This window comes from Numida meleagris, chromosome 3 (assembly GCF_002078875.1).
Source record: "Numida meleagris isolate 19003 breed g44 Domestic line chromosome 3, NumMel1.0, whole genome shotgun sequence".
Classification (NCBI taxonomy): Eukaryota; Metazoa; Chordata; class Aves; order Galliformes; family Numididae; genus Numida; species Numida meleagris.
Window position 1 is genome coordinate 31308471 of NC_034411.1, and position 25859 is coordinate 31334329.

The window sequence follows — 25859 nt, forward strand, 5'->3', positions numbered from 1 at the left end:
AAGGAAAACCTGATAGTTGAAAATACAGATACTAAGTACAATAAACAAACGCATATGTGCTTTCACACTATTCAATGGAAGCTACAGCTCTTGCAGACAAGTTATGCAAAAGCAGATAAGCATATCTCATAACTAAAGCATTCAAAGATTTAATTTGTAGAACACTGTTGGAAGGTACTGGACTATATAATGTTAATTATATAACTGAGAAGAAGGAAAGCTCGCCTACTAGATCTTTTCATCAGAATAAGCACAGAAAGTTTGGTCTGCTTCCCTCCCAAAGTCTCATCAAAATACCATTCATGGAAACCTACAGAACCTTCATAGAGTATTAGCTACTCTCAAAGTAGATCAACACATAAGGTAGCGGCATATGTGAAGGCTAAGAAAATTCAATATGATACAAAGATAAGAAACTGACACGAGTGTATAGTCTCACAACTAACAGAAACTTATGAACTTCCTTCTTCAGGCACTAAAAAAAACCAGAAGATGTAAATAATTCATTACCTTATGTATACATTCACCAACATTTAACCAGTGAAACTCCTCATGATTCCAGATGAATCAATTCAGCATCTAGATGATTCATACGAGTTCTCAGCCATATATATATGTTCATCCTGCCAGCAACCTCTTACCCTCCCAGATTTCCAACAGACATTTTTTGTCTTCTTGAATTTTGCTGGTATCAAACTCCTTACTAACTTCATATTTTATAAGACTTGCTACCAACTTCACAAATTTTTCAATTAAAAAGTCGACATTCAAGGCATTTGCTACGTTGCAACAGCGACTCAAGATGAAATACAGCAGTCAGTAGCAAAAACTTACTTAAACAGATCATTAAAAGCTGCTTTGCTGAAAGTTCAACACACAGTCTTCAGTAAAATTAATACATTTCTTTTCCCTGACCAAGATTTCACTTGCTACTGCAAAACTGCTTTTGTTTTCATAGTACCAGTGGCATGTTACCAAACATTACATTGACATTATAGGTAATAAAAAACGCTGATAAAGATGCATTAACTAGTAATAATTTCTATCTTATCCATCCATGAGACAGACTTTGGTATTAGAAAGGTATGTTCAAATGACAATTAAAAACAGAAATATATACTCCCACAATGGATGCTGTACAATAAAGGCAAATGAGAGCAGCTGCTGCAAAGGAAAAACCATGCATCACTAATCTACTCAAATTCTTGAGCATATTAAACAAAACAGCAGACAGTTGGCTGATATAATTTACTTGAAATTCAAAAAGGCTTTGAAGATTTATCTTACAAGAGTCCACTAAGAAAGCCTAAATTATAAAAGCACTGTAAGCTTAAAACGTGCAAAGAGATAGAACAGATGCACATGTTTTTCTTGGACACATGTTAATTATGGTATGCCCTTTTGAAGTCTCCTAACACATACACGTTTGTAAATGTCCCACTCTAGTTAAATAAGTGGCTTAGAAGCTTATTAAATTTTGTTACACTATTTCAGAAAACCCTCAAATCTAATGTAGTCTTATGCACAGTACATATTTAAGCAAGTTAAACTCATTTTGAGAATAAACTTATGATCTTGTCTGAATTAAGCATGTCTGTCATTTAGGAGTGTAACAACTCAAAAGAATATATGCCAGTAAAGAAAATTCTTGGCCAATCTTCGAGATTCCGATGGTTAAAGTTATGACTGTGAAGAAACTAATGCAATGAGCAAGGAACTACATCATCAAGGCTTTGTGTAGATACAGACATGCTAGCAAAGATATTTTATTTTTATAAAGTTTTATAAAATATTTTTATAATATTTTATTTTCTTATGTCACAAAAACTGTTATAGAAGTATCTCACTGGTGTAGTAAGAGCTTCTCAGAAGGGGTCAAAAAAAGGAATCACTTTTAGGTTTATAATTTAGACTTGTGTACAAATAGGAAAAAGCATAAACGACAAGAGAATTACTAGCAGACAAGAAGAGAGAAGAACTCAGAGTTTGGGTGCTTGAACTGTAAATGAAGTTGTTTCTGATGCATGATTCTGATTCTCTTGCTCAACAGTGCACAATCTGAACTTATCCGTGTTACTGATGTCTACACTGACTGCAACCGACCAGCCAAGAGCATCACCACAGCAAGTTTCTAATGTACAAAACTGGATTAAAAGATAAAACTTAAAGTACTTCTGTATACAGAGAGCAAGGAAGGACTTCAATGCACTAATACCAATAAAGCTAAAACAGAGCCGATGACGCACCCACGCAGATGGAAGCTGTTCAGTTACAGAGCAAAATTCTTTAGACAATGTATGACAAAGATATAAAATAACCCTTAATTCAAAATCAATTCAAGACTAAAAAGGAAATACATTTTTCACACACTGCACAATCAGTTGCGTAAAGAACTATCACAAAATATGGATCATGACTGCTTCTGAGGATGTAACAAATGTAAATGGAACCTCTCCTATGAGGAAAGGTTGAGGGAACTGGGCTTGTTTAGTTTGGAGTAGAGAAGGCTCCAGGGAGACTTCATTGTGGCCTTCCAATGCTCGAAGGGAGCGTATAAACAGGAGGGGGAACGATTGTTCGTGAGGGTGGATAGCGATAGGACAAGGGGGAATGGTTTTAAACTGAGACAGGGGAGATTTAGGTTAGATATTATGAGGAAGTTTTTCCACACAGAGGGTGGTGACGCACTGGAACAGGTTGCCCAGGGAGGTTGTGGATGCCCCGTCCCTGGAGGTGTTCAAGGCCAGGCTGGATGTGGCTCTGGGCAGCCTGGTCTAGTGGTTGGCGACCCTGCACTCAGCAGTGGGATTGAGACTATTTGATCTTCGAGGTCCTTTTCAACCCAGGCTATTCCATGATTCTATGAGCATCCCTAAAATTCTATTATGAGAAGACTGCAGGAAAAAAAAAAAAACCACAAATGCCTAAGCATACAAGTTTCTTAAATAATAAATACTACAATTCTTAATTTTCTCATTGTAAGGATGTGCCAGCAAGTGTGCAAATCAGAGCACTGTACCCCTCCATAATGCACACTGATTTCATATGTAAGTAACTACTAGCAGATGTAGTGTAACACTGACTTTGTCCAAGTGGTATCCACAAAAAGTGCAATGTGCTCATTACATGAGAATAAACTATGCCTTCCTATGTTTGAACAGTGAGATGTTATTCTGTGACAACCATCTGAACTGCATTTACTAACGGATTTCTAAATTGCCAACGAAAAAAAAAGTAAAATAAATGCATAGTACTCAACAGCAAGCAAGCTTAGAAAATTCAAGACTGAGTCCAGACTCCAGCTTTAGTATGTGTACTTCTCAGCAGAAACTCTTTGGCATATTTTATCAGGAGTAAGCAGCTCTGACAGACTGTACTGGCTAGAGGATACAATCTCTGCCATTCGCCAGGGACTGCTCTTACTGAATTACGCCACAGAATTTAGCAATCCTAAAGATGGAGAGTCAGGGCAAGGGGGTGGGGAGGGAAAAGCAGAACCAAAATTTTTATCCAAGTTCTCCTCCACAGTGGCCACATATTCAAGTAATGCAACAGAAGCATGCTACTGGCCACATCTGCTAAAGCTGGAAGCAATGCAAGGGAAAAAGGAAAAAATAAGTACAAGTTATGCTGTACCCCTGACGATGGAAAGATAACTGATGAAAGGTTCTGGAGGTAGAAGTAATGTTTGTATTAGGCCAAGAACACTTACAACATCTAAACTTTCAAAATATATAACTACTTTCTTAGCTGAACTAGATAAACAACTCAGATAGTCTGTTTCTTCATACCACAAAATTGAGTAACAAAGATTATCCTTTGTTTAAACTCATCACAAAAATGGAATGTTTCTATTTGCAGTAAGAAGCAGGAAAGGGGAGACAGCAGCAAGCAGTCGCACTTAGCGGGAATTCTAACTTTGGGGATCAGGAGCTTCCAAAGCCTTGTGACATATCTACAAATAGTTTGAGCATAAAATCACACAAGTACATTTTCTAAGCAATTCAGGTAGTAAATTCATGCACAGAGGACAGCAATTTCCAAAATTATTAGTGAATTTTATTTATGTCTTGACTTCAGTCACATAATTCTCTGTTCACTAAAAGTAAGTGCATGTAATGCAATGTAATTGGTTTTTCATTATCATCTATTTTCAGATGAGTACTTTTGGTGAAATTGTGTTTAAGCCTACAAGGTATCACATCATAAATAAGAGGCAGTTGTAATTCTGTTTACTTAATCCTGTTTGTATGTCAGGGATCTTATGAGTACAACATCCCTAGTATAGAAAGTCACTTTGGAAGAGATAAAGAACCAACTAAAGCACAGCTAACTGACTAAAGCTACGAGAAGTAATGAAGATTTATTCACTGTCACGTCCTGGGAAATTCCTCTGCAGAAAGAATATTGACAAAGAACTCAGGCAAAAAATTAGCAACAATAAGTGTGCCTTATTTATACTTTTAACTAGAGATACCACGAACAGTAATTAAAATCCACTAAAACACTATTATCAGCTTGTTTAATAACAGAGACCAAATATAGTCGATTTTACCTGTGTGAATAATTGCTTTAAGACTTAGCAGGGGCAGCACTTAAAGAATATTTCTACTAGATTAGCATCCCAGAAGCAAGAACAGCACAATACGTCTTTTAACTTCAGACGTTAAAGGAAGAAAAAGTGTAGTACATCAACATTAACTCAGCATATATATATATAGATCACTACAAAATTTCATATAGCAAGTAAATTGAAAAACCACATGCAAAGAACCTAGACTTAAATGTGGATCATCTTTTTCTCATTTACTTCCTTAACTTCATAGTACTGCAAAAAATTGGTTGCTTGAAAACTGAGTGCTAAAACCTTTCAGAAAGCAAGTGTAAATAATATAGAGATTATAGTATTTCTGAGACAGTTCACAATTTTTAGCAAAAATTATAGGGCTAAAGGTGATGGTAGATTTCAACTGAATTATGACTCAACGTTCAACTGCTAATAAGCCCAACGAATCCTGTAATGAACAATATATTCATGCACTGTTATTTTTAAAATAGGTAAAAGTTTATCTAGTGCACTGATGTTAGTGATGAAAGCTAAACTATCTCAGATCTCAATTTTAATAGCCATCTTGCTACACTAAGAAATACCATTTACTTCAGAGATGGAGAAACTAGAATAAAAAGGTCAGAATAGGTATGCATTTTTTATCCTCATTTATGTATCCACAAAACAATGATCTACATCACAACCCAGAGAGATACTGCAAAGCATTTAATAGTGAAAGGTTTTTAAGATTGGACAGTGGCCTATACATGTACAGAGGAATACTGAAACCGTTACATTGGTCTTAATATGATTTGTTGCCCAGTTGCTCCCATGCAGTCCTAGCTCCAGTAAAGTCAACAGCAGAACTCTCATTTACTTCATTGCTGGTTGTGATTTCATCCAGGTCTTTGTTAGTTGTTAAATGCAACTTTGAATCTTTGGATTTAAAACCCGTAGATGCTACACCAAGCTGCCTTTGACCAGCCTTCAAACACAACATAAAGATTTCTCTTTGTTCCTCGTTCTACATCCCAAACCCACATTTGCCACCCTGGAACACGGTGAAATACAAACAAATTTAAAGAACACTGTATCCTCGACTTCAGCCCATGATCAGCACAGGGATAAAGTATATGAAAACAATCAGATTCCTTTTTTATAAAAAGAAGTCCAACCACAATTCAATTCAGCTTGCAAGAAAGCAGCTATGAAGAATTTCTGACATACATCTGAATCAACAGTGTCTGGAAGAACTTGATCTCCTATTCCAAACCACTTTGCCTACTTTAAAAAAAATTAAAAAAATACTGTGACCAAAAGCCCAGACTGCATTCCAGAGGTCTAGGAATAGCTTGTTTTCCTATTTGCAGTAGGTAAATTTGAAGTCTGTGAGGCATTCCTCTGGTTTTTAAGGATGTCTCCGATTTCTCCTCAAAAATTCACTTTGTTTCTTTTTCTCTGCATTTAAAATCTTGCCTTCCCTACATGCCTTCTTTCTAATTCTGTCCCAGTCATTAACTCTGGTTTACAGGTCTTACTGCTGCATGTACTTCACGATGCTGAAGTCTGTGACTTGCAGGTTTGTATAATACATTGGTGAAAGGCAAACCACATTTCACAGAACCTTTTTTTTTTCCCCCCTCTGTTGCATAAGGGATTTCTTTTAAATGTAAGATGAATACTGTCATTCCAGCAAGTCTGAACTATGAAAAGGACAGGTTATAAGGTGTTTGTAATTACAACCTTAGGGCTCAATTTAGCAGTTTCTCTTCACATTCTTTTAATTCACGTGCTTTGGTACCGAAGTGTCTGCGGTGTCTGTTCTTTTTCCTTGTTAATGACTTCAAAGAAATACATGCTTGAACTCTAATGCTAAATACATTAAACTAATCTAAATTATCTTAAAACACGCAGTGAGTGCTCAGTAAGCCAGAAAACAGAGAAATCATCTCCCCTATGCACACTCACAGATGCATGAGTGAGGAAGTCACTGATTCTGTCCCCTTTCAGCTCACTAGAGGATGCAGAAGTCCTATGATTTCCCTTAGTACTTGCTGGGCAGGCAGCTTTCCATCATGAGATTGGTTCCCATTCTGCTGGGGGAAATGGCTGAACCATGTTTAGGTACTTCCTAGATCTGCAGCCCGCCTTCCAAAGGAGGTATATCAAGTTGGACTGGTATGTCAATCAACTTCCGTTCTGTTTCAGCCAGCCAACTTCTCCTATGACACAATGGGCAGCCTTGGCTCAAAAGGCTTACATATATCTAGATATAGATATATACACACGTGTGTGTGTTACCTTTACATATGTTTGCTCCCACCCCCAACCAACACCTGTATCACATATATACAACAGCAAGCGTGAAACTATAAAGATATACTAAGTTCAAAGAAAAATGCTTGAAAGCTTAACCTTGGAAGGTCCACATCTTTTGCCACAGAGCTTAGAGAAGAAACTGGTTTTACAAAAGCACAGATCAGCAAGACTGTAAACAGGAAGAATAGCTTTATTTCAACCAATGCCTCTGACTGCAGGAAATATTACACTCATAATCACTCCTCCTTTTTTCCTCATGCTGGGATAGAGTCATCATGTGATAGACCACATCAGCTGAATCCTTGCGTAACACTGGTAGGTCTGGCTTCCCCAGCCTGCAGCTCTCATATCTGTGTCCAAAAAGCATTATCACTGGGAAGCAGATGAGAAAGAACGGATTTGGATTTTCCTTCTCTCTGCTCTCTACTTCCTTGAAGGCACAGCTTAATAGTTTCATCAGACCAAATTTGTAACACGAAGGATGATCGTCACTGGCCTTACAAATGAGAGTACACACCCCAGAGATTTCACAGATCCCGTCTGTGCATAGATATCAGGGGAAGGGGTAGGGAGTTGATCAAATTCTATTTGAGACTATGAAGTTGTGAAGGAACTTCAGTACTTTTTTTTTCTTCCTTCCTCACTGGTATTTTTGAGAGAAGGTTTGTATCTGAGAGACGTTCTGAGAAAGGAGCTGAATACCACAGCGCCCACAAGACCACTTACAGCAAAATCACAGTGTGGGTTCTTCTCTGTTAAAGCTTTCAATCACTTTGAAGCCCTGAGGAGAAGGATTTGGAAGTGTCAGTTGATGAAAGACTCAACATGAGCTGGCAGTGACCAGAAGGCCAGTGACATCCTGGGTTGCATCAAGAGAAGTGTGACCAGCAGGTTGAGGGAGGTGATTCTGCCCCTCTACTCTGCTTTCGTGAGACCTCACCTGGAGTACTACATCCAGCTCCGAGGCCCCCAACACAAGGAGGACATGGAACTGAGCTGTTGGAGCAGGTCCAGAGGAGGGCCATGAAGATGATCGGAGGGCTGGAGCAGCTTCCTTATGGGGACAGACTGAGAGAACTGGGGCTTTTCAGCCTGGAAAAGAGAAAGCTCTGGGGGGACTTCATAGCGACCTTCTAATACCTGAAGGAGACCTACAGGAAAGCTGTGGAGGGACTTTTTATAAGGGTACGTAGCAACAGGATGAGGGGAAACGCCTTTAAACTGGAAAAGGGTAGACTTAGACTAGATATTAGGAAGAAATTCTTTCCTGTGAGGGTGGTGGGACACTGGAACAGGTTGCCCAGAGAAGCTGTGGATGCCCCCTCCCTGAAGGTGTTCTCAAGGCCAGGCTGAATGGGGCTCAGAGCAACCTGGTCTACAGGGAGGTGTCCCTGCCTGTAACAGGGGTGCTGGAACTGGATGATCTTAAACTCCCTTTCAACTCAAACCATTCTGTGAGTCTATGATTTTATCACCACATCACCTGCTACAGTATAATGGCTTGTCTTCATAACTAGGACAATCTACACATACTGAAATAACTTCCATGCAAAGTTGTTCCTGAAGAGCAACTTCTTTACATTTTGTTATTGATGCAGCAGAAGGCACTTAACATGTTGAGAACAAATATTGCTAAGTACCTTCCCGATAAAACTGAAGACAAAAATCCACAAGCACCTGAAAAACTTGTTCAATTTCAGAAGCACAAGGAATCCAGCAATTTCTAGCAATAAAATTAAAATCAATCAGCTGAATCTTGAGAATGTTTGGATCCTTAGAAGAGACATTAAAGTTTTTTTGCATTCTCTTCTGCATCTTACTGATACTGACAAGGTCCCATAGCTCTCTGCCCTACTGTATGCTGTACGAGCCTCTGTAGTGCCACAGTTCCCAGTGTTTCATTATTAATTTTGAAATAATGTAGAATAAAAAAATTCCCAGCCTACTGATCGTTAGATTTCACAACTGTAGCTTCTATGAACTAAGACTCTCTGTAGCAAACTGACATTTTTTTGTAGTTTGCCTGCAAACTCTGATGATTTTATCTTAAGTCTGTGACCTAAATCAATAGAGAAAATTATAACAAACAGACTGCACAACACTTACATGTGATTTAAACTGTGCAAAGCAGGTGGGTGTATTGCTCCCTGCCCTCTTCCCAGAATCCAGGAGAAGTAGTAAGAAGGAACAGAAAAGCTGGGTGCTGACACTTGAAATAATGTGCATCTCTATTACAAAATTCAACTCTGTGTAATAAGTTTGGCAATTAAAACAATATATTTTCAGAAGAATACCATGGTAGTACACACAGCACAACTGAATGAGGTACACAACAACAGTAAAGACCATAACCAACTGCATGTGTTTAAAGGTACAACTGAAAACTTTCTGACAGCTTGGGCTAAGTATGCTCAAAAGCTCTAAAGCTAAGTGCTCTATAGCAAGCACTATCATTTTAAGAAGCAGAAGATTTAAGAACACATGCATAGTGTTTTCTATACAGTTGGAAAAGTTTTCAAAATATCCTTGATTAAGAGCTGTATTATGTTCTTTGTAATCAAAACATGAAGTACTTCCGATATGAGTCACTCGTATTTTAGAACTTCATAAATATTATCAAGAGATGCAAACTTAGCAAAGCCACACCAAGCTCAATATCTCAAGCAACTTGACAACTATTAAGCAGAGACCTACAATCTACCCCTCTCGGCATCTAAAAGGAACTTTGACTTTGAACCTTTCTTGTGGTAAGAGAAGCATCTCACACACATTCCCACAGAATTTTCTATATCCAACAGTGCAGCCAAATACCAAACAGAAAGAAATGCGTGGTCATCATCAGCTTTTATTGCCTCTTTGGTCTCAATTCTTTTAGACCAGATAGTTCCCCTCTTTTTTTTTTTTTTGAAAAGAGAAAATAACAGACTATTCAAATAGTTTTTAAATGCCGTAATCTAAGTAAAATGGTGTTAAGAGATGGATTGTCTACAGTATCATCTAACAAACTGAAAATTATGCCTACTGAACTCTGCACCTCTAAGCCTAAGTTCCTACCTCTTAGAGCATTCAGGACATGCTTTGTAACATTTGCTGAGAAGAATCTGTCCGCTTAAGAGACTCAAGCCAAAATTTGGCACAGTTGGTCTTGTATCAAGTAGGAAGTTTTTGCCAAGCTTAAAAAGGAGTGGATTTTAGCATTTCCAGATTGGAACAGAAAGATTCATTTCATGATTGCACAGCTTAATCAACAGCACCACCACACAACAGCTTTATGTTTTAAGACTTCAACATATTTTAATAAGGATGAATATTTTGCCCATATAAATAAAATCAAATTAGTTGAAAATGTTGCCTAGTGCACATGAAGTATGACATTTTCAAGAAGGGAGCACAGCCAATGAAAGCAAAGAACACTCATTTTAAAATTGAGACTCATCAGCTAGTTTCCATAGCTACTTTTTAAACAATTGTAAGCTCAGTCATTTCTTAGAACAACCTTGTTTACTATGAATAACTTTAAAATGGCTGTTCTAAGAAAAAGCTATTTGAAACCACTTGCAAGCAAGCCACAACAGTGGCTGCAGTTCTAAACTTCTTTAAAATGCAGAAAAAGAAGAATATTATCTACTCTTTGTTTGCATTTAACATTTACCTTTTCAGAATACTACTACAGAGTCAACATTAGATATTCCAGTGAGGATTCCAGCCTTGTCATGCAAAATGCTTCAAAAATACACAGCATGGCAGAAATTACAGTGCAAGGATCACACAGGCTGAATACATGCAAGAAGAAACTGAGTCAAAGAGGTTGAGCTCCAAGAGAGAGGAACAGACTTCCCAAAAGGAAAGTGAAGATGAGCAAACAATCACCAGGTTTCCCCGAGGTCATTTATTTATTTTTAATGACAACACAGTACAAGTAAATATCAGGTAAGTAAATAGCAGCAATATCACCTTATCCCGGGAAGAATAAGCTATGCATCTTGTAGAAAAAGCACAGGCAGCTCATGTTACAGAGAAAAGGGTAAGACAGCAGCATTGTGATGGCAGTTCTGAGCTGTACAGAGCAACTTAGGCACTGTCAAAGTCAAATGAACCGCAAGCTTGTTTGTACCTACCAGGCCTAGCTCATATCTCACCCTCGGATAAAGTTAAAGCACTCATTACAGAAGCTAGAGAGTATTTATACATATTCGACCAGAGAATGCAGGAGGTTGAAGATTTACTCCCTATGACATCTCCAAAAGGAGTTTTGCTATAAAACACACAAACATTGCAGGGAAAACTGCATTTGTAACAGTGAGCCCAAGCCCCTCCACTCCCCTGGATGGAAGGTTCTGCATGCATGAAGGTTCTGCATGTCTGAAGACAAATACTTCAGTAAAGTATTTGTCTCTGGATCCAAAGTTTGAAACTTTTCGCTAACAACATGCAAAAACAAAGAGCCAGAGAGGTAGATGGTTTCAGTGCATGGCTCAGAAAGCTGGGAAGCACAACACACATCTGTCAAAAAACTGTAATGGAGAAAGCTCCACAGAAGAGAGAAACTCCATTTAAAGCATAACTAACTTGATGACACTTATAAATTCTACTACAGTATTCCTAAGTAAAAGACTGGGAAGAAAGAGAACACCTCTGAACAACACAGCCACTTTTAGCAAAGACAGCATACTCAAAAGAAAGCAAAAATTAGTAACAGAAGGGAGCAGCCAGAACAAGCAGCATGTTCTTCCAACAGGTATAGAGCAGGTAACCAAATTGTAGCATTTCACACAGAAACATGAGTGCATACAAGTTCAAGAAAGAGTGGAGAAAGACTGACCAGTTTTGTTTAGGCACATTAGGACGGAAGCATTCCTACCGTACGAAAGACAAACAAATAGGGAGATTGGGAAAAAAAAACAGCAGAAGCCGGAAGAGTGATGCTACTTATAAGAGGAGCCTCTCAAATTAGATCAGCAAATTAGGCAGATCACTAACAGCATCTTTGCAGACTTTAACTTCCATTAGAGCAAACAGTATTAAGACTGTATTACCAGCTCCTTAAGACAGTGTCACTGACCATATCACTGAAGCTACGAAGTAGCTGTAATAATATGAAATAAAATTTCAGTTAACTCCAAACAAAAGCACAAGACTAGAACTAATTTTTTTAAACACAGTTAACAACATCTTCACAGATCAGCCAGTCAGGAACTCAAGTAAAAAAATCTTGGTTTGGCCTAACTTGTGTATAGAATCCAATTGAAATGTTACCACTGAAGAGAAAACTTGCCTTAACATTCTTCAAGAGGGAATATAAGCCAGAAGATTCACCACAGTAGTTAAAGAGTTTCAAAGATAACAAATGAAAGTAAAATGAAAGCTAGTTAAAAAAAGTAAACAAGCCCAAAGCCTGCACAAAAGTCTTTAGTCTCAGTAAGCAATGTATTAAAGGAACACAGAGAAGAAAAGGCTGGAGAAGAAAATCTCAATTCTTCTCATCTGTGTCCATTATGAAGGAGCTGAGACAGGTTCATATGCCTCTCACCATGAGGGACTCTCGTGATCCGATTCAAATTGTAGCATAGATAAAAGTTAGGGAACAGTCAGTTAACAGCAATGGGTCATTAGACCTGATAGGTAGAATCTTGTTTAACTTCTAGAAGTTTTGTCTGAAAACTACCTACTATGTAGTATTCTGCATGTGTATATATACACACACACCTATATGTATACATATGTATTATATGGCAGTTTTCAACCATTATATTAAAAAATAAAAGCATAGAATTAGCTAGGCTGGAAAAGACCTACAAGATCACCTAGTCCAACCATCCACCTACCACCAATAACCCCATTAAACCATGTCTCTCAACGCTATATCTAAATGTTTCTTGAACACCTCCAGGGACAGTGACTCCACCACCTCCCTGGGCAGCCCATTCCAGCACCTGACCACTCTTTCAGAAAAGTAGTGTTTCCTAATGTCCAACCTAAATCTCCCCAGCGCAACTTGAAGCCATTCCCCCTCGTCCTGTCACTAGTTACAAGAGAGAAGAGGCCGACCCCCAGCTCACTACAACCTCCCTTCAGGTAGTTACAGAGAGCGATAAGGTCCCCCCTGAGACTCCTCTTCTCCAGACTGAAAGCATCGAACAGGGCTTTGTTTTCCTTACCATTGATGCGGGATGTGTTTTTAATTCCATTTGTTAAAATCCATGCACAGTGCCTGGAGAAGTGAATCAAACACAGGGAGCTCTTTAGAACTGATGTGAATCTTGACCCAAGCTGTTTTATCTCTCATTGTCATGATGACTGTGTTGGCTTCCTAACTTAGTTGAGGCATGGCTGAACAATAAGGCTTGTACTGGATGACTCCCCTTAACATATTTGCTTGATCTTCCTGATGAACTGAAAATGATATAAGTATAGGAAATTGTACAGGAGTGAAGTGCAGCAACATTCCCCCGTTATTACTCCAGCACTGATCAGCCACTTCGTGCACTAAAGTTCTCTTCAGGCAAATGGTGCTAGGAAGCCAGGTAAAGACATCAACCAACCAGCTGTTGCAATCACACAGATTAACCTCCTGTCACAGATAAACCTCCAGATTAAGCTTTAGCTGCTTTGGGACTGAAGTCCCAAATAATGTAAGCCTCTGCATAAAAATGATATTATCTGCCTGAGAAGCCTTTTTCTCTTAACTGCGCTAATGAAAACACAATGTCTTCAAACACCTGTAAGACCTTTACTTCACTAGATCATAGTTCAAGAACGGATAAAACACGATCTTCCCACACAGTTAGGCTGTGTCATCTCAAGAACTGTAATAATCCAAACTCCATGGCTGCAACTGAACCTCATGAATGATTTCTGCAGTGGTACAGTGGTGATAATTTATCCTTTCAAAATTACTTCCAAGATGTGTTTTTCTGGTGGATACAGGTTGAAATCTTTCTGGGCGCAAGTTCAGTTACACTAAGAGTTCAGCAGACTCCTTTTGATGAACTAGAGCTAGAAAACACCTTGCCACATAAAGTACACTGTATACGCAGTGACCTTTCAGCAGAACATCAGTCTTTGTCTACCAGAAAAAAAAACAAAGATATCCTGGAAGGACTTTTGAAAGGATAAAGGTGTGGTCAAATTCACAAGTGTTCAGATCTAAAAAGTCTTACAAGTTGGAACAAGAGACTGGGCTTTGTCTACCAAAATACAAAAGGCTTCCCCCAAGGCAGATTGCCATCATCAGCTGCACACTTCTCATACCAAGGTGAGGCCAATGGACAAATCAGATGGCCAGCCTATTTAGTAACAAAGTTGTTTTTGTCTACCTTTCTTACAATACTTAGTAAGGCCATGGTCCAACACTCTGCTTTTGACCCAAGTCTGTTACAATCTCAATAACAGCAAGAATATTCAGTCCAACAGAGTTAACTACAAACTATCCTTTAGCTTACAGAGAGAATCTGCTTCACTGGAGTAAGCTGAACAAAATGCTCCGTGTTTGTGCTCCAGTTGTTAGAAAGCTAAAGAATAGGCCTCAGAGAAAAAGGCTGAAGATCACAATAAAAACTTGCAGAGTTGCCTTTATAAGCTTTCCAACTCTACATGGGCGAGAGTATTAGAATGTGCGCCAGGACAGTTCAAAAAGGACACCAGGACTAAGACTGATATCACTGTCATCGCAAAATCATCTCCACTAACAGAAATGATTCCAGTCCTGATGGAGACCAGCTATTTCAGCTGAACAGTGACTTCAGCTCCTGTGGCCCAATGACTACATTCCCCTAGAATGATGAATGGAGGTGCTCTTGAGGGCTGACTCAGTGCCTGGCAATGAAAAGAGATGAGTAACTACCCTTGAACCAGTTCTTGTTCTAGCACACATACGTCAATAGCACTGCCAAAGACTACAGAAGTGAAAATAGCTGCAGTATCAGAATGGTCTCAAAAGACTTGGGTTTCAGTTTTGGTCAATGCCGAAGATACTGTATGTATGCCTAGGGTTGCTGCAACAATTAAGTGAACCATGCCTTCAAATTACAGCTGAACACCACCTTTTAGGCCCAAAATGCTTCTGATCTTCATCAGAGACAACACGAGGACACAAAGCCTCACAGTGAAAATATAAACCCATAGAGCCTCCAATTACGTAAGGAGACTCCTGAGCAGAAACCTCTGACAAAAAAAATGTAAATCACTGTTTTATAATTTCTAGGATGACAGTTATATAATCATCTATATTTGTATGTTTAGTTTGGGAATCAAGAAGATTCAACACAGCTGATTATAATAATTTTTTTTCTGAGAATAATTAGCTGTGTGGGAAAGAGAGAGGAAAAATGAGAGAAGTGCCACCACTTTTTTCCTTAATTTACTCCAGAACAAAATTTAAAATATATATATAGCAAAGCAATAAGAACTCCAACCTATCTACTGTGGGAAAACTCAGCAAAAATTACGTTGTCTAACAGATTAAAAATTTGTTCAGGAAAACAAGAGAGAATGTTTAAGTTGGACAATGGCTGAGAGGAACTGCACAGGAGAAGCAGCACTGGGCACCCTGTATCCTTGGTACAGATGCACAGCTGGCTGCTAATCCATACAATATCAGGTGATGGGTTCTAGGCAAGATGCCTGGACAGAGATGGACTATCAATGGCAACCCACAACAAAGTGCAAGTATTGATCACTTCCTCCTTTACGCACCCACAGTTTTAGCTATGCACTTTGCTGTTGCTTTACTACCCCCAGGCCTAACCCCACACACCAGCAGAACAGGCCGAGTTTGTGAGAACAGCAATCTCAGGCTAGCAATTCACGAGAGGGGGCACTAAACATACCAGGAGAAAGCAAGCTAAACATGGTTAATTTTCCTTCTTAGCCACTAGTTACAGAACTAGAAGCCTAAGTGTCTTTTTGAGAAAACGTTTTAAAAGAGGCATGGTGTTGAGTACAGCACCCCTTATCTGTAGCACACTCCGCATAAAAGTTGTACAGGAAAAGAATACAGATTAAATAACTTGGGTCTGACTGTGACTGCATCTCATTTGTTTTTAATTTTTGTATTAGTAATCTTTCTGCTGAAGCCATAAGAGAATACAATGGAGCTCACATATTGGTTTGTATTCCTCTGCCATTGAAGAAAAAGGCTTCACTTCATTGTGCATAATTATCTTTCTATTGAATGCTGAACAACATAGATGGTTCAAAGGATCTGCTGCCAATAAATGACATATTCCAGTGAATTCAAACAACTCTTTTCAAAATTCTGGCATTGTGCAACATGAAAATAAAACTTAAGGAGAAGGAAAAGCAAAGCTTGCCACCTACTGCCCAATGACATAACATGTACTAGCATTGTCTAGCCTTCCTTTCCACAGACTTACGCCTTTCAAACTCATTTCCCTGACACAGTACGTACAGAATTGTGTCTTCAGCAATTTTTTCCAATAACAGGAAAACTCAAAGCACTCACAACTGTATTTTCTTTAAACTGTTTTTAAACTGCTTACAAAATGCCTGAAAAGTCCGGGTGCTATGGTAAAAGACGCTCCAAACTGGAAAAAAAAAGTTTTTTAATATCACCAAGTGGTGTTATGGTTCCTAGGAGATGACTTGAAGAAAATGAGCTAGAGTGAAAGATGGACAGGATTTACTGCAGACCCCTCTAGTAGAATACTGGCTGGTAAAAAGCTTCAACTCATGTCTGAACAGCAACACAAAAATCCTGTTTCCTCCCACTGCCTAGTGTTCTTCAGAATCTACACTCATGTATTTGACAGAAATGAAAAAAAAAACTGTCTCTTGCCATATACTGATGAGCAGTAACATTTCAAAATTCAACATAAGATGACACAAGTAATAAACCTTCCTGGTAGTGGTTACATTAGCCACTGATAACAAATTGAACTGAATCCAGCAGTTTTAGATTCCTGGCAGGAATTTATTGAAGAACAAGGATCTCTATGTCATAGAAAACCTTCAAACCTTTGTGTTTAAGCAAAGCAGACACTGCTTTTCAGGAGGGATATATGCCTCACAGTGAAAAAAAGTTTTCAGATTCTAGCAGTGAAGAAGAAAATGAGTTTACTAGAGATGAAGCATGTCTCTCTTGGGATCCTAAATCATGAGGCAAGCAAGCTATTCATAGATGAGAAATCAGTGAGGCATTTGTAATTAATCAGACAGGCTGAATCCTGAAAATATGTCTGTCTTTGTCTGAGGTCAGCTCACATTATTCTCTGAATGAAAATGCTTGAACTATCTAGTTATCTGCTACAAGAGTAAAATGGTAAGATTAAGTAAAGCTCCTGGAGGGGGGCTTCTTATGTCTTTGCTATCTATTTAATAAGGTTATTAAAAATGAACTCAGTACAAACTATGTGTTCCGACAACACTAAGTTATACTAATACCCATGATAAAAAAATTAAATCAGATGATACCTGCAGTTAATTTTTAAAAGGGCTGAAGATCAAATAAGCAAGATTTCTGATACTAAGAACAAAGCGCTTTCTCAAAAGTTCAAAATACCACTGATTCTTTAACACATACACAGAAAATCCACGAACAAAAACATCTTTCTAAAGACAGCATACCATTCAATAATATTTCTATAGTTGAGACCAGTAAGAAACCTTATCCTCAATTTGGTTTTCTTCCTTTGGAAGTTACAGGTGTATTTTTTAAACACTAGACATTAGTTTTGTGAATCACTCTCCTGAAATCTAGTCCCACAGCTGGGTATAGAGGACAATAAAAGTGACATGAAAAGGATTCCCATTAGCTTAATTAATCATATGTGCTCTAAGAAAAGCCACTTCAAATACTGTTTTTAGTTCATCCATGTCTTATATCACTGTTCCTGCACAGCACTTTAAAGAACAAACTTTTCACCCCTTTCAGTAAGTAAAAAGTATCAGTCAAGTACAAAATTGGAGAACAGTTGTTTGGATAACACAAACAGTTGTTAATAGAGCAACTCATTTAAAGCAAATATTCTGAATACTTAGACTTTCTAGTACATTTCAGAAGCTTTATATTGACTCAAACTGTAAACAAGTAAACACTTCAATCAACTAAATCAAGTAAATCCTTCTTACTAGAACTGAAGACATGCTGCTACCTACCCATAAAAATTCAACAAAATTCAGCCCCCAACAAGCTACACAACAGAAGTGAAGCTCTGAATATATAAAACTCCAACAATTTTAGTGACTATTATATATTAAATCACACATCGTTTGCCAACATCTCCTGAAATACTTCCTCAATAAATAGCAGAATAAATTAACAGTAGCACAGTTTAAGTGGAAAAGCCACACTAGAAGATCACATGCCTACCACTTCACAAAACAGCAATAAATAACATTTAAGACTACTCATTAAATCTATTTGCTATACATCCTTATGAGCAGTATCATTGTTTTTGAACTAGAAGAAAAATTGAGAAATGTTATTCTTTGGAATAGTGGCTTACATTCCTCTTTACAACTGAACTGAAAGCACTGCTTTAGTTTTAGAAGTTACTCACCTCCCTGAAAAGCAGTGGCAATTATTTCTACATACATGGAACATGTCTATGCCACCTGTCCGTGTTTTGCAGTTAATAGTATATGTTAGTGTGGACATTTTCCAGTACCACTCAAAAGAGTAACTTGATGACAAGTTAATTTAAAAGTTAAGTCTACCTTGCGTGGAATGTGCTCAATTTGATGAGACTGTGGGAAGAAAGGGTACAATGACATTCTAAAAAGCAATACGCCTTACAGAGCAGCTTGGGTAAACAGCCTGCATACGCGCTTTTCATGTCCATTAGGAAGAAAATGCTTCAGGATACCTCCGAGGGTACACTGCACTACTTTGGAGCAGTTTTCTCACACGAAGCACTGTGCAAAGACACTTTAGAATTCATGCCAAATAGCTCATGACAGAAACTGAGTTCTCCTGATTCTCCATGGAGCCCCCTAGCGTTAGTGAAACCCTGACAAGTGAACCATGAGGCCACTACATTTTAGAATGTACTGAAAGGATGCAGCCATCAGCTTAACACTGAAGACAGAGCACAAGTTTTCCACCCCTCTGCAACACAAATATTGGGCTCAAGAACTGACAGACAAACCTCCTCTCTGATCACTGCATTAAGTTTTAAAATCTGAGAAATACCAATTCACTGATGTTGCAAAGCATATGTGCTGATCTGAACTCACAGGATTTAGATGTTCTTTTCTTATACTAAATCAAATAGCCACAGCACTGGGCTATAGGAGTACAGAAACTAGCAGCCCATAACAAAGGCTCTGAAGACTAAGGTAATTTTCTATGATTGTAACTAAAACAGTATAGTCATGGCTCTTAACCATGGATTTGTTCAGGTCCTTCTGTACAGGCAGTATCCACAAGTTTCCATTTACATGTATCAGTCCTAAGCATACACATATGCACATTCTTAAGTGCACATATTAAAACCTGACTTGCACCAAGGAAAAAAGCTTTAAGAACGCTAATACAGGATTATCTTGCCCAGAAGAAAAAAATAATTTTCCAAGATATCATATAATCACTGGAATTACAGTTTAATCTTTTCCAGCTCCAACTTCCCCACATACCCCAAGAGAAGACACAGCATCTTCTCCTGAAGGCAAGGCTTGTTTCCTTTGAAAGGAAACAATATCACCAGAGTAAATACAACTGAAATACAGCTTCCAGAATATAAGAAGCCAAAACAGGACTTCCTAGTTTTAGCTTAAAGTTGTTTTGTTTTTTATTTGCTTGGGTTTTGTTTGATTTCCATGATGAGATGGCTAGCTCAGTGCTGGAAAGTGGGATTAATTTTTTTTTAAGCCAGACTTTAGTAAGGCTTTTGACAGTCTCCTGTTGTTACCTTGTGGAAAAATTGGTGAAGTATGGGTAAATGGATTATAAAGTAGGGGAAAAAAAACTGCCAGTACTTCCTGACTGAATAGACGGTAATCAATCACATAAAACCCAACAGGCAGGAGGTGAAGTGAGTAACTAGCTATTTTCCTTAGATATCAATACTGCGACCAGTATTGTTCAACATCTTTATTAATGACCCATATAGGGGGAAAAACACAGTCTCTGCAAGTACACACACAATTTCAATCTGTAGGAAACAGGGATTTTGACAGGCTCACAAGTTCAAAGCCAAACAAAGTCCTGAGATGCAACAACCCTATGCAAAAGTACAGATTTGGAGCTGAAATTGCTGGAAAGCAGCCTTGGAGAAAAGGACTCAGGGTCTTGGTGGACAAGATCTACACAAGTCAGCAGCATGCACCCACAGCAAAGAACACCAATCATATGTATTGGACTGCATTAGTAACAGCACAGCCAGCAGGTCAAAAGAGTATTATTCACCTCTATTTGGCACTTGCAAGACTGCATCTCAAGTACTATGTCCAGTTTGGGGCTTTCCAAATCAAGAAAGATACAGACACAGTGGAACAAGTCCACCAGAACTGCCAAGAACTGGAGCACAGATTGCATGAGAAGAGAGAGAACTGCATTTGTGCAGCTCAAGGGGATGAAGTTACTATTTACAACTGCCTCTTGAGAACACATTGAGAAGACAGAGCCAGGCTTTAGAGACAGACACAAAACCACAAAGTGTAACAATCACAATGTACAACAATAAAAATTTCAACAAGATAAAGATGCTTTTTGGTGGCAGCATTTATTTTTATTTTTTAACCCTGAGGGTGGTCAACACTGCAGTAGGAGCCCAGAGACACTGGGCTCACTCCAGTCTTGAAATCTCTGAACTATTCAAAGCTCAACAGCGCAAGCCTGCTTTAAGCATAAGGTTGAACCAGGTTGCCTCTAGAGGTCACTTCCAACCTGAATACATCTGTGCTTCTAAACTGAACGCTACTCCAAAGTCCCTTAAAAATAAAGTTTATTTAAAAAAGTCAGGGTCTTTATGGACAGTAGTCCAATCTTTTGTCAAAACGAGATTCAGGAAAATATTTTCAAGCATATCTTGCAGTTGAGTTTAAGAGCAGAGCTCTTCTGAATAGAAAGTAGGGAAGTTTCACTTAGTCTGTACTTCTTTAATATCTTTAGTACAAAGAACAGTCCTAACAGTGATGTAAATGGATGTCCTCCAGAATTAATTACTATCCAGTTGTTAACCTTAAAAAAGACTGGAAAAGTGTTTTTTGAAATTTGCACCTTGTCATCAATCTTGTAAATCTATCTTAAAACTTGTTATTCTTAAAAAATTACATATAGACAAAGATACAAAAAGGACAAAGATGCATAGGACAGGAAATGGAATAATTGGTAAAAGAGCAGCTCTTATATTTTGCAGTAAACCTCAGCCAAGAGATTGTACAATGTGAAGTCAATACCATTTAGATTTATCTACATGAATCTGTAACTTATGAACAGACTATCAAAAGAATACATTCACTTTTCAGTTACTACTGTTCCCCATTGGTTATTTCAATAAGGTTACAACAGTATGCCCAACTCTTCTTCCAGGTTTGCTTATTATCTAAGTTCGTACTGATCTCACATTTGTCTTTATTCAACTATTAAGAACAAAGGAACTACTGGAAAAAATATTATTTTCTTGAGCAGAGGGGGAAAAAAATCAAACCACTTTAATATACAAGTCAATCAGATTCACCAAAATTATCAAGTTACGTGCTTGCCTGTAATAGCATAAAACTAAACCCAGCGATCTAGGAATATAAGTTTGAAAGGGACCTTTCAGAGACTATTTCTAGATGCGTCAGACACATTGGTAATACCAATTCTGTCACTTAAAGGCCACACATCTACCTCTCCCTTGATGAGCTTTGTCCAGTACAAAAGCAAACTTTCAAACTTTCAGATCTCATTAACAATTGTCTCTTCAAAGAGGCTTCTACTGGCTGAAGGAACATTACAACACTGAGACACTTCAGTATATTACTGAGCTTGATGCTAGTGAGTATTTTGAAAACCATAGTGGAAAGCTTAAAGAAAAAAATCCTCCCTCATCCATTATTTTTTGCTCCCACAGCTGGTAAATGCAGAAAATCAAATTGTTGGGGCTATGCTGCTGCCAACATGAGAGAATGAGAAGCAGCGGGGCTGCTCAGAATTACTCGACAGCTATCACAGCAATTCAGGACCACAAAACACATCTGTTATTGAGAGATCAGAATTACCAACAGGTTTCAATAAAAACCAAATTTTTGTTTCCAAGACACCATTTGTTTTCAATTACAGCCATCCACATCTTCTGCTAACATTCTTCAAAGATGAGACCTTGTACCTGATAACATCCATCCCCAGCCCAGGGCTATGGCAGTACCTGTGTGTTCTAAATCCAAGATATTCCAGGAAATTAATCTCTCTCCAGGTTTCCTTCTGTTCAGCACCCTGCTCTTCAAAAAGAGATCTCTAAGAAGAAACGTGGACTTCCTATTCCCCTAAATATCGTTGCTACCATAACCCATGAAAACATGTAAGAACATATCTTGATGACTTCAGTTAGAAAAGTTGCAATCAAAAAACAAAACGAAAATTGATAGAGAATGGCAAGACAGAAGTGCTGTAGACACAAGCCTACAGTAGGAGCTTATTTTGGTGTTCCAGGTTGTGTTCTGCTCTGGCTCTCACCAGTCCTTGACAGCTTAGCATAGCAGCAGTGTTTAGATTAGCATATCAACTGCACCAGCACCTAATAGTTCTACTCCTGCCATAGCCTCTTGTAGGTTTCTAGGAGTGGCAATGGGAAAAAGCTATTCTAAGAAGATTTGAGCAGTATACAGAACAGACAAAAATCACAAGATATTCAAAGGAGGAAATGAAGCAGGAATTAGACTATTTGCTCTGCATTAACAATAGAGATCTGACCTCAATCATCTTCCAGCCCTGTAAATTGCCCTAGGAGTCCACATAAGAACTACTGCTTGCACTGATTTCAACAGCTGTATCTAAACATGCACCTTTTTGTTTCACGTGTCTAGCCTGTCAAACAGCTGATTTCCTCCCTGCCTCCTGCCAAGGAGGTAAAGTGGGATCTCATAATTCTGAAGACTCAGTTCTTCTTTCACCCACTCTATTATTAAACTGCATGAAAACAATTCATCTTCATGTCATTTCAAAAACGAACAATTCCATTCACCTTAAGTCTCTCTAAATCTCGGAAAAAATCCTTAGGTTAAGAAGAGTCACATTAACAAAGTTCACATGGGTTAGCACTGCTTGCGGAAGTGTACAGAGGCTCTTTGGATAACAGATAATGGTTTCTTAGTCCAAAGTCAGCTACTCTGTATCTGGGACATTGCCCCATGCAAGCAGGAACAGATTTTGGTGAAGCATAACACCCCTGCAAGTGCTCTCCAGCAAACTTGAGTCATAGACTGGTGATCTACACAAGCAAAGAGGAATACGAGTTTGTTATCTCCTTTCTTCATATGAGACAAATACTTCATCCCTGAGCTCAGCATCTCCAGCAATAATGGCAGATAAGTCTTCACTGGAAATATCCATAAGCTTCTTCTAAGCACAGTTTCAGAGTGTGTGGAAAAGGACAGATTTTTTTTTCAGGCAAGAGCAAATGGCATTTTTCTTTTATTTAAAGTACATTTTACTATCCAATTTGGACAACTTGCATTTCTCACAACGGAAGGAAGAGATCCTTGAGAATACTTTTACGTGGAGGAAAAAAGATGGAGGAAGACATACAGGAATAAGTACTGATAAGAAAGGAATTGCCTGGCCTCTTTGAAATGATTTGCTACAGAGAGCCTTGTGGAACTAAGCAGAGAAGCCAGGTGCTGAGGATTAGTAGTCCTGCTGGGTCTGTATGAAAGGGAGCAGCGAAAAGTCTGATGATTTTAGTGGTAATTTCCCCTTTGTATTAGTGACACCAATAAAACTGTTTCCCTGATAGGCCTAAATCGGGCTTAGTGCACTTCAAAATATTAAAATTGGGTGGCAATTTCACTGTAATTCAAGACTCCGAATCCCTTTGTTCTTAAAGCCCTCCCTGCTTCACCTACTACATTTCTCAAATTACATATTGGAAAGAGGTTAAGAACCCCAGTGGAACTCAGTTAAGTTCCCTCTTCCTATTACATGTCACATATGAAACTGGTTTTGCTTATGACTCCACAATTACACAAGCTAGAACACCAGGAAAAGGAACTGGATGGGTTTAGGAGGTAGGAACCCAATAAAGAGGCAACCTGAAAGCAATGTTCAGTGATCTCTATTCTCAAAAGCAGCTTGGAGAGGTGTACTTTGTTATTAGGAGCATGTAACTACTTAGGCGCAATCTTCTATAACCATACACTGCCATTCTGGCAGTTTTTATTATGTTTATAATTCTGGACATGGAAAAACACAGTTTATTCCCCAGTCCCAATAATCTTGCCCTGGTGGCTAGAAGCAAGATAACTGTATCCTGATTACAGCATTCCAAAAGTAACATCTGTTACAGAAGGGATACACTTTTTGCCACTGATTTTACCTGAAACCGAAGGAATAGTAGCTGCTGCAGTCAGCTAAAATTGTCAACATTCAATTCAATCACCGGGTTCCTCTGCATTCCTCTCCTCCCATATCACATGCAGCCCCGAAGCAAATTACACACATTCAAAAAAGGAATGTTATAGGTAGAGAGATTTCAGACTCATTTGAAGTATTTCAACTAGTGAAAGTCCGGAGGCAGAGAAAAAAAATTCTTCAATAGTCACGTTTCCAATTTGCAAGGAACAATATTTTATAGGTCTAACATACTGAACCTCTTTGAAAGAGAAAAATTTAAAAACAAACAAAACACTTACTGTGGTTGCATTTGCTGAGGTAATCCAACAGAAGGCTTCTGCTTGATGGTGAATGCCATCTGAGTCATAGGGCCAACCTTTGGTGGGATCTGCACCTTCTGGGAGAAGGCCTGCTGGGCAGCCTGCTGGGGTATGGGCCACGGGGGAACAACAGGGCTCCGGCCTCCAGTGGAAGATGTGTCTTGCACGACTGTATCCTCACAGGAATTGCCTTTTGTTCCTGGCTTACACACACACAGCTGAGGTCGCAGACACATCCCTCCATTTTGGCATGGTGGCGCACAGTTAGCTATGAAAAGACATTTTAAAATGCACCTGTGAAACAAAGAATGATGGGAAATGCAAACCCACCCCACATTTAAAAATTATATATATAAACGTTAATCAGAGTATGAGATAGTAACACTGCTAAGCTCCACAGAAGCGTACAAGTTGGTACTCTCCTATGTCATACATGTACAACATTTGAACAGCTTAAAAAAGCTAAATGGTGCAGGTCGGAAAAACTGGAAATACACAAGTTAAATCACTGCAGCACTGTTATAAATCTGCCTCCTAGCAGTCTTCTGTACTCTTTCCCTGCATCCTGCTTCTCCATACTGTAACAACCAAATTGCATATTGATGAAAAAAGTATGCAGATTATAAAATTACATTGTTGATCCAGGCTTGGATTCATTCTGTTATCACTTAAAGTGCCCTGGAGATCATTACAGCCATATTGTAGATGCCCAAAATGATGCAGAAAGACATACATGGTGCAGTTCAACTCTTCCCCTGCTTCAACCAACCCAAAGCCAGAAAATCACCACTGCAATAACATTTAAGATAAGAGATGCACAAATTGTTCCTACAATGACATAATTACAACTAGGGGTGGTGTTCTCTGAAGACAGACAGGTGCTTGAGATTGCCTTGCACTAGTTGCTGTATGTTCCTTGTTCCATCTGTGCAGAGGGATAAGTTTCCTCAAAAGACATTTCACTTTCAGATATGGGCCCTCAGATAGAACAATACAAACAGCGTAGTTAATCCTATCCACTGACTATAGAGGGAATTTAAATAATTAGCTTAGTCTCAACACTCATCCCCTAGACCTTGTTAAAACAGGACCAGTTCAGTTCCATTTTCAATGAGCAAGAAATAGAGAAGATGCAAATCTCAAAGATGGAATGAAAAAAGCAACAAAAGCAGCTACT

General features: G+C 38.6%; 1 protein-coding gene across 4 annotated transcripts in view; it reads right to left on the reverse strand.

The window, feature by feature from the left end:
• LTBP1 (latent transforming growth factor beta binding protein 1) overlaps positions 1-25859 on the reverse strand; it is a 191753-nt gene that overhangs the window by 149990 nt on the left and 15904 nt on the right. For all 4 annotated transcript variants that reach the window (XM_021390337.1, XM_021390336.1, XM_021390335.1 and 1 more), the window contains exon 3: positions 24662-24950. In XM_021390337.1, coding sequence (XP_021246012.1) covers positions 24662-24950 — 289 coding nt within the window. The remainder of the gene's footprint in view (positions 1-24661; positions 24951-25859) is intronic.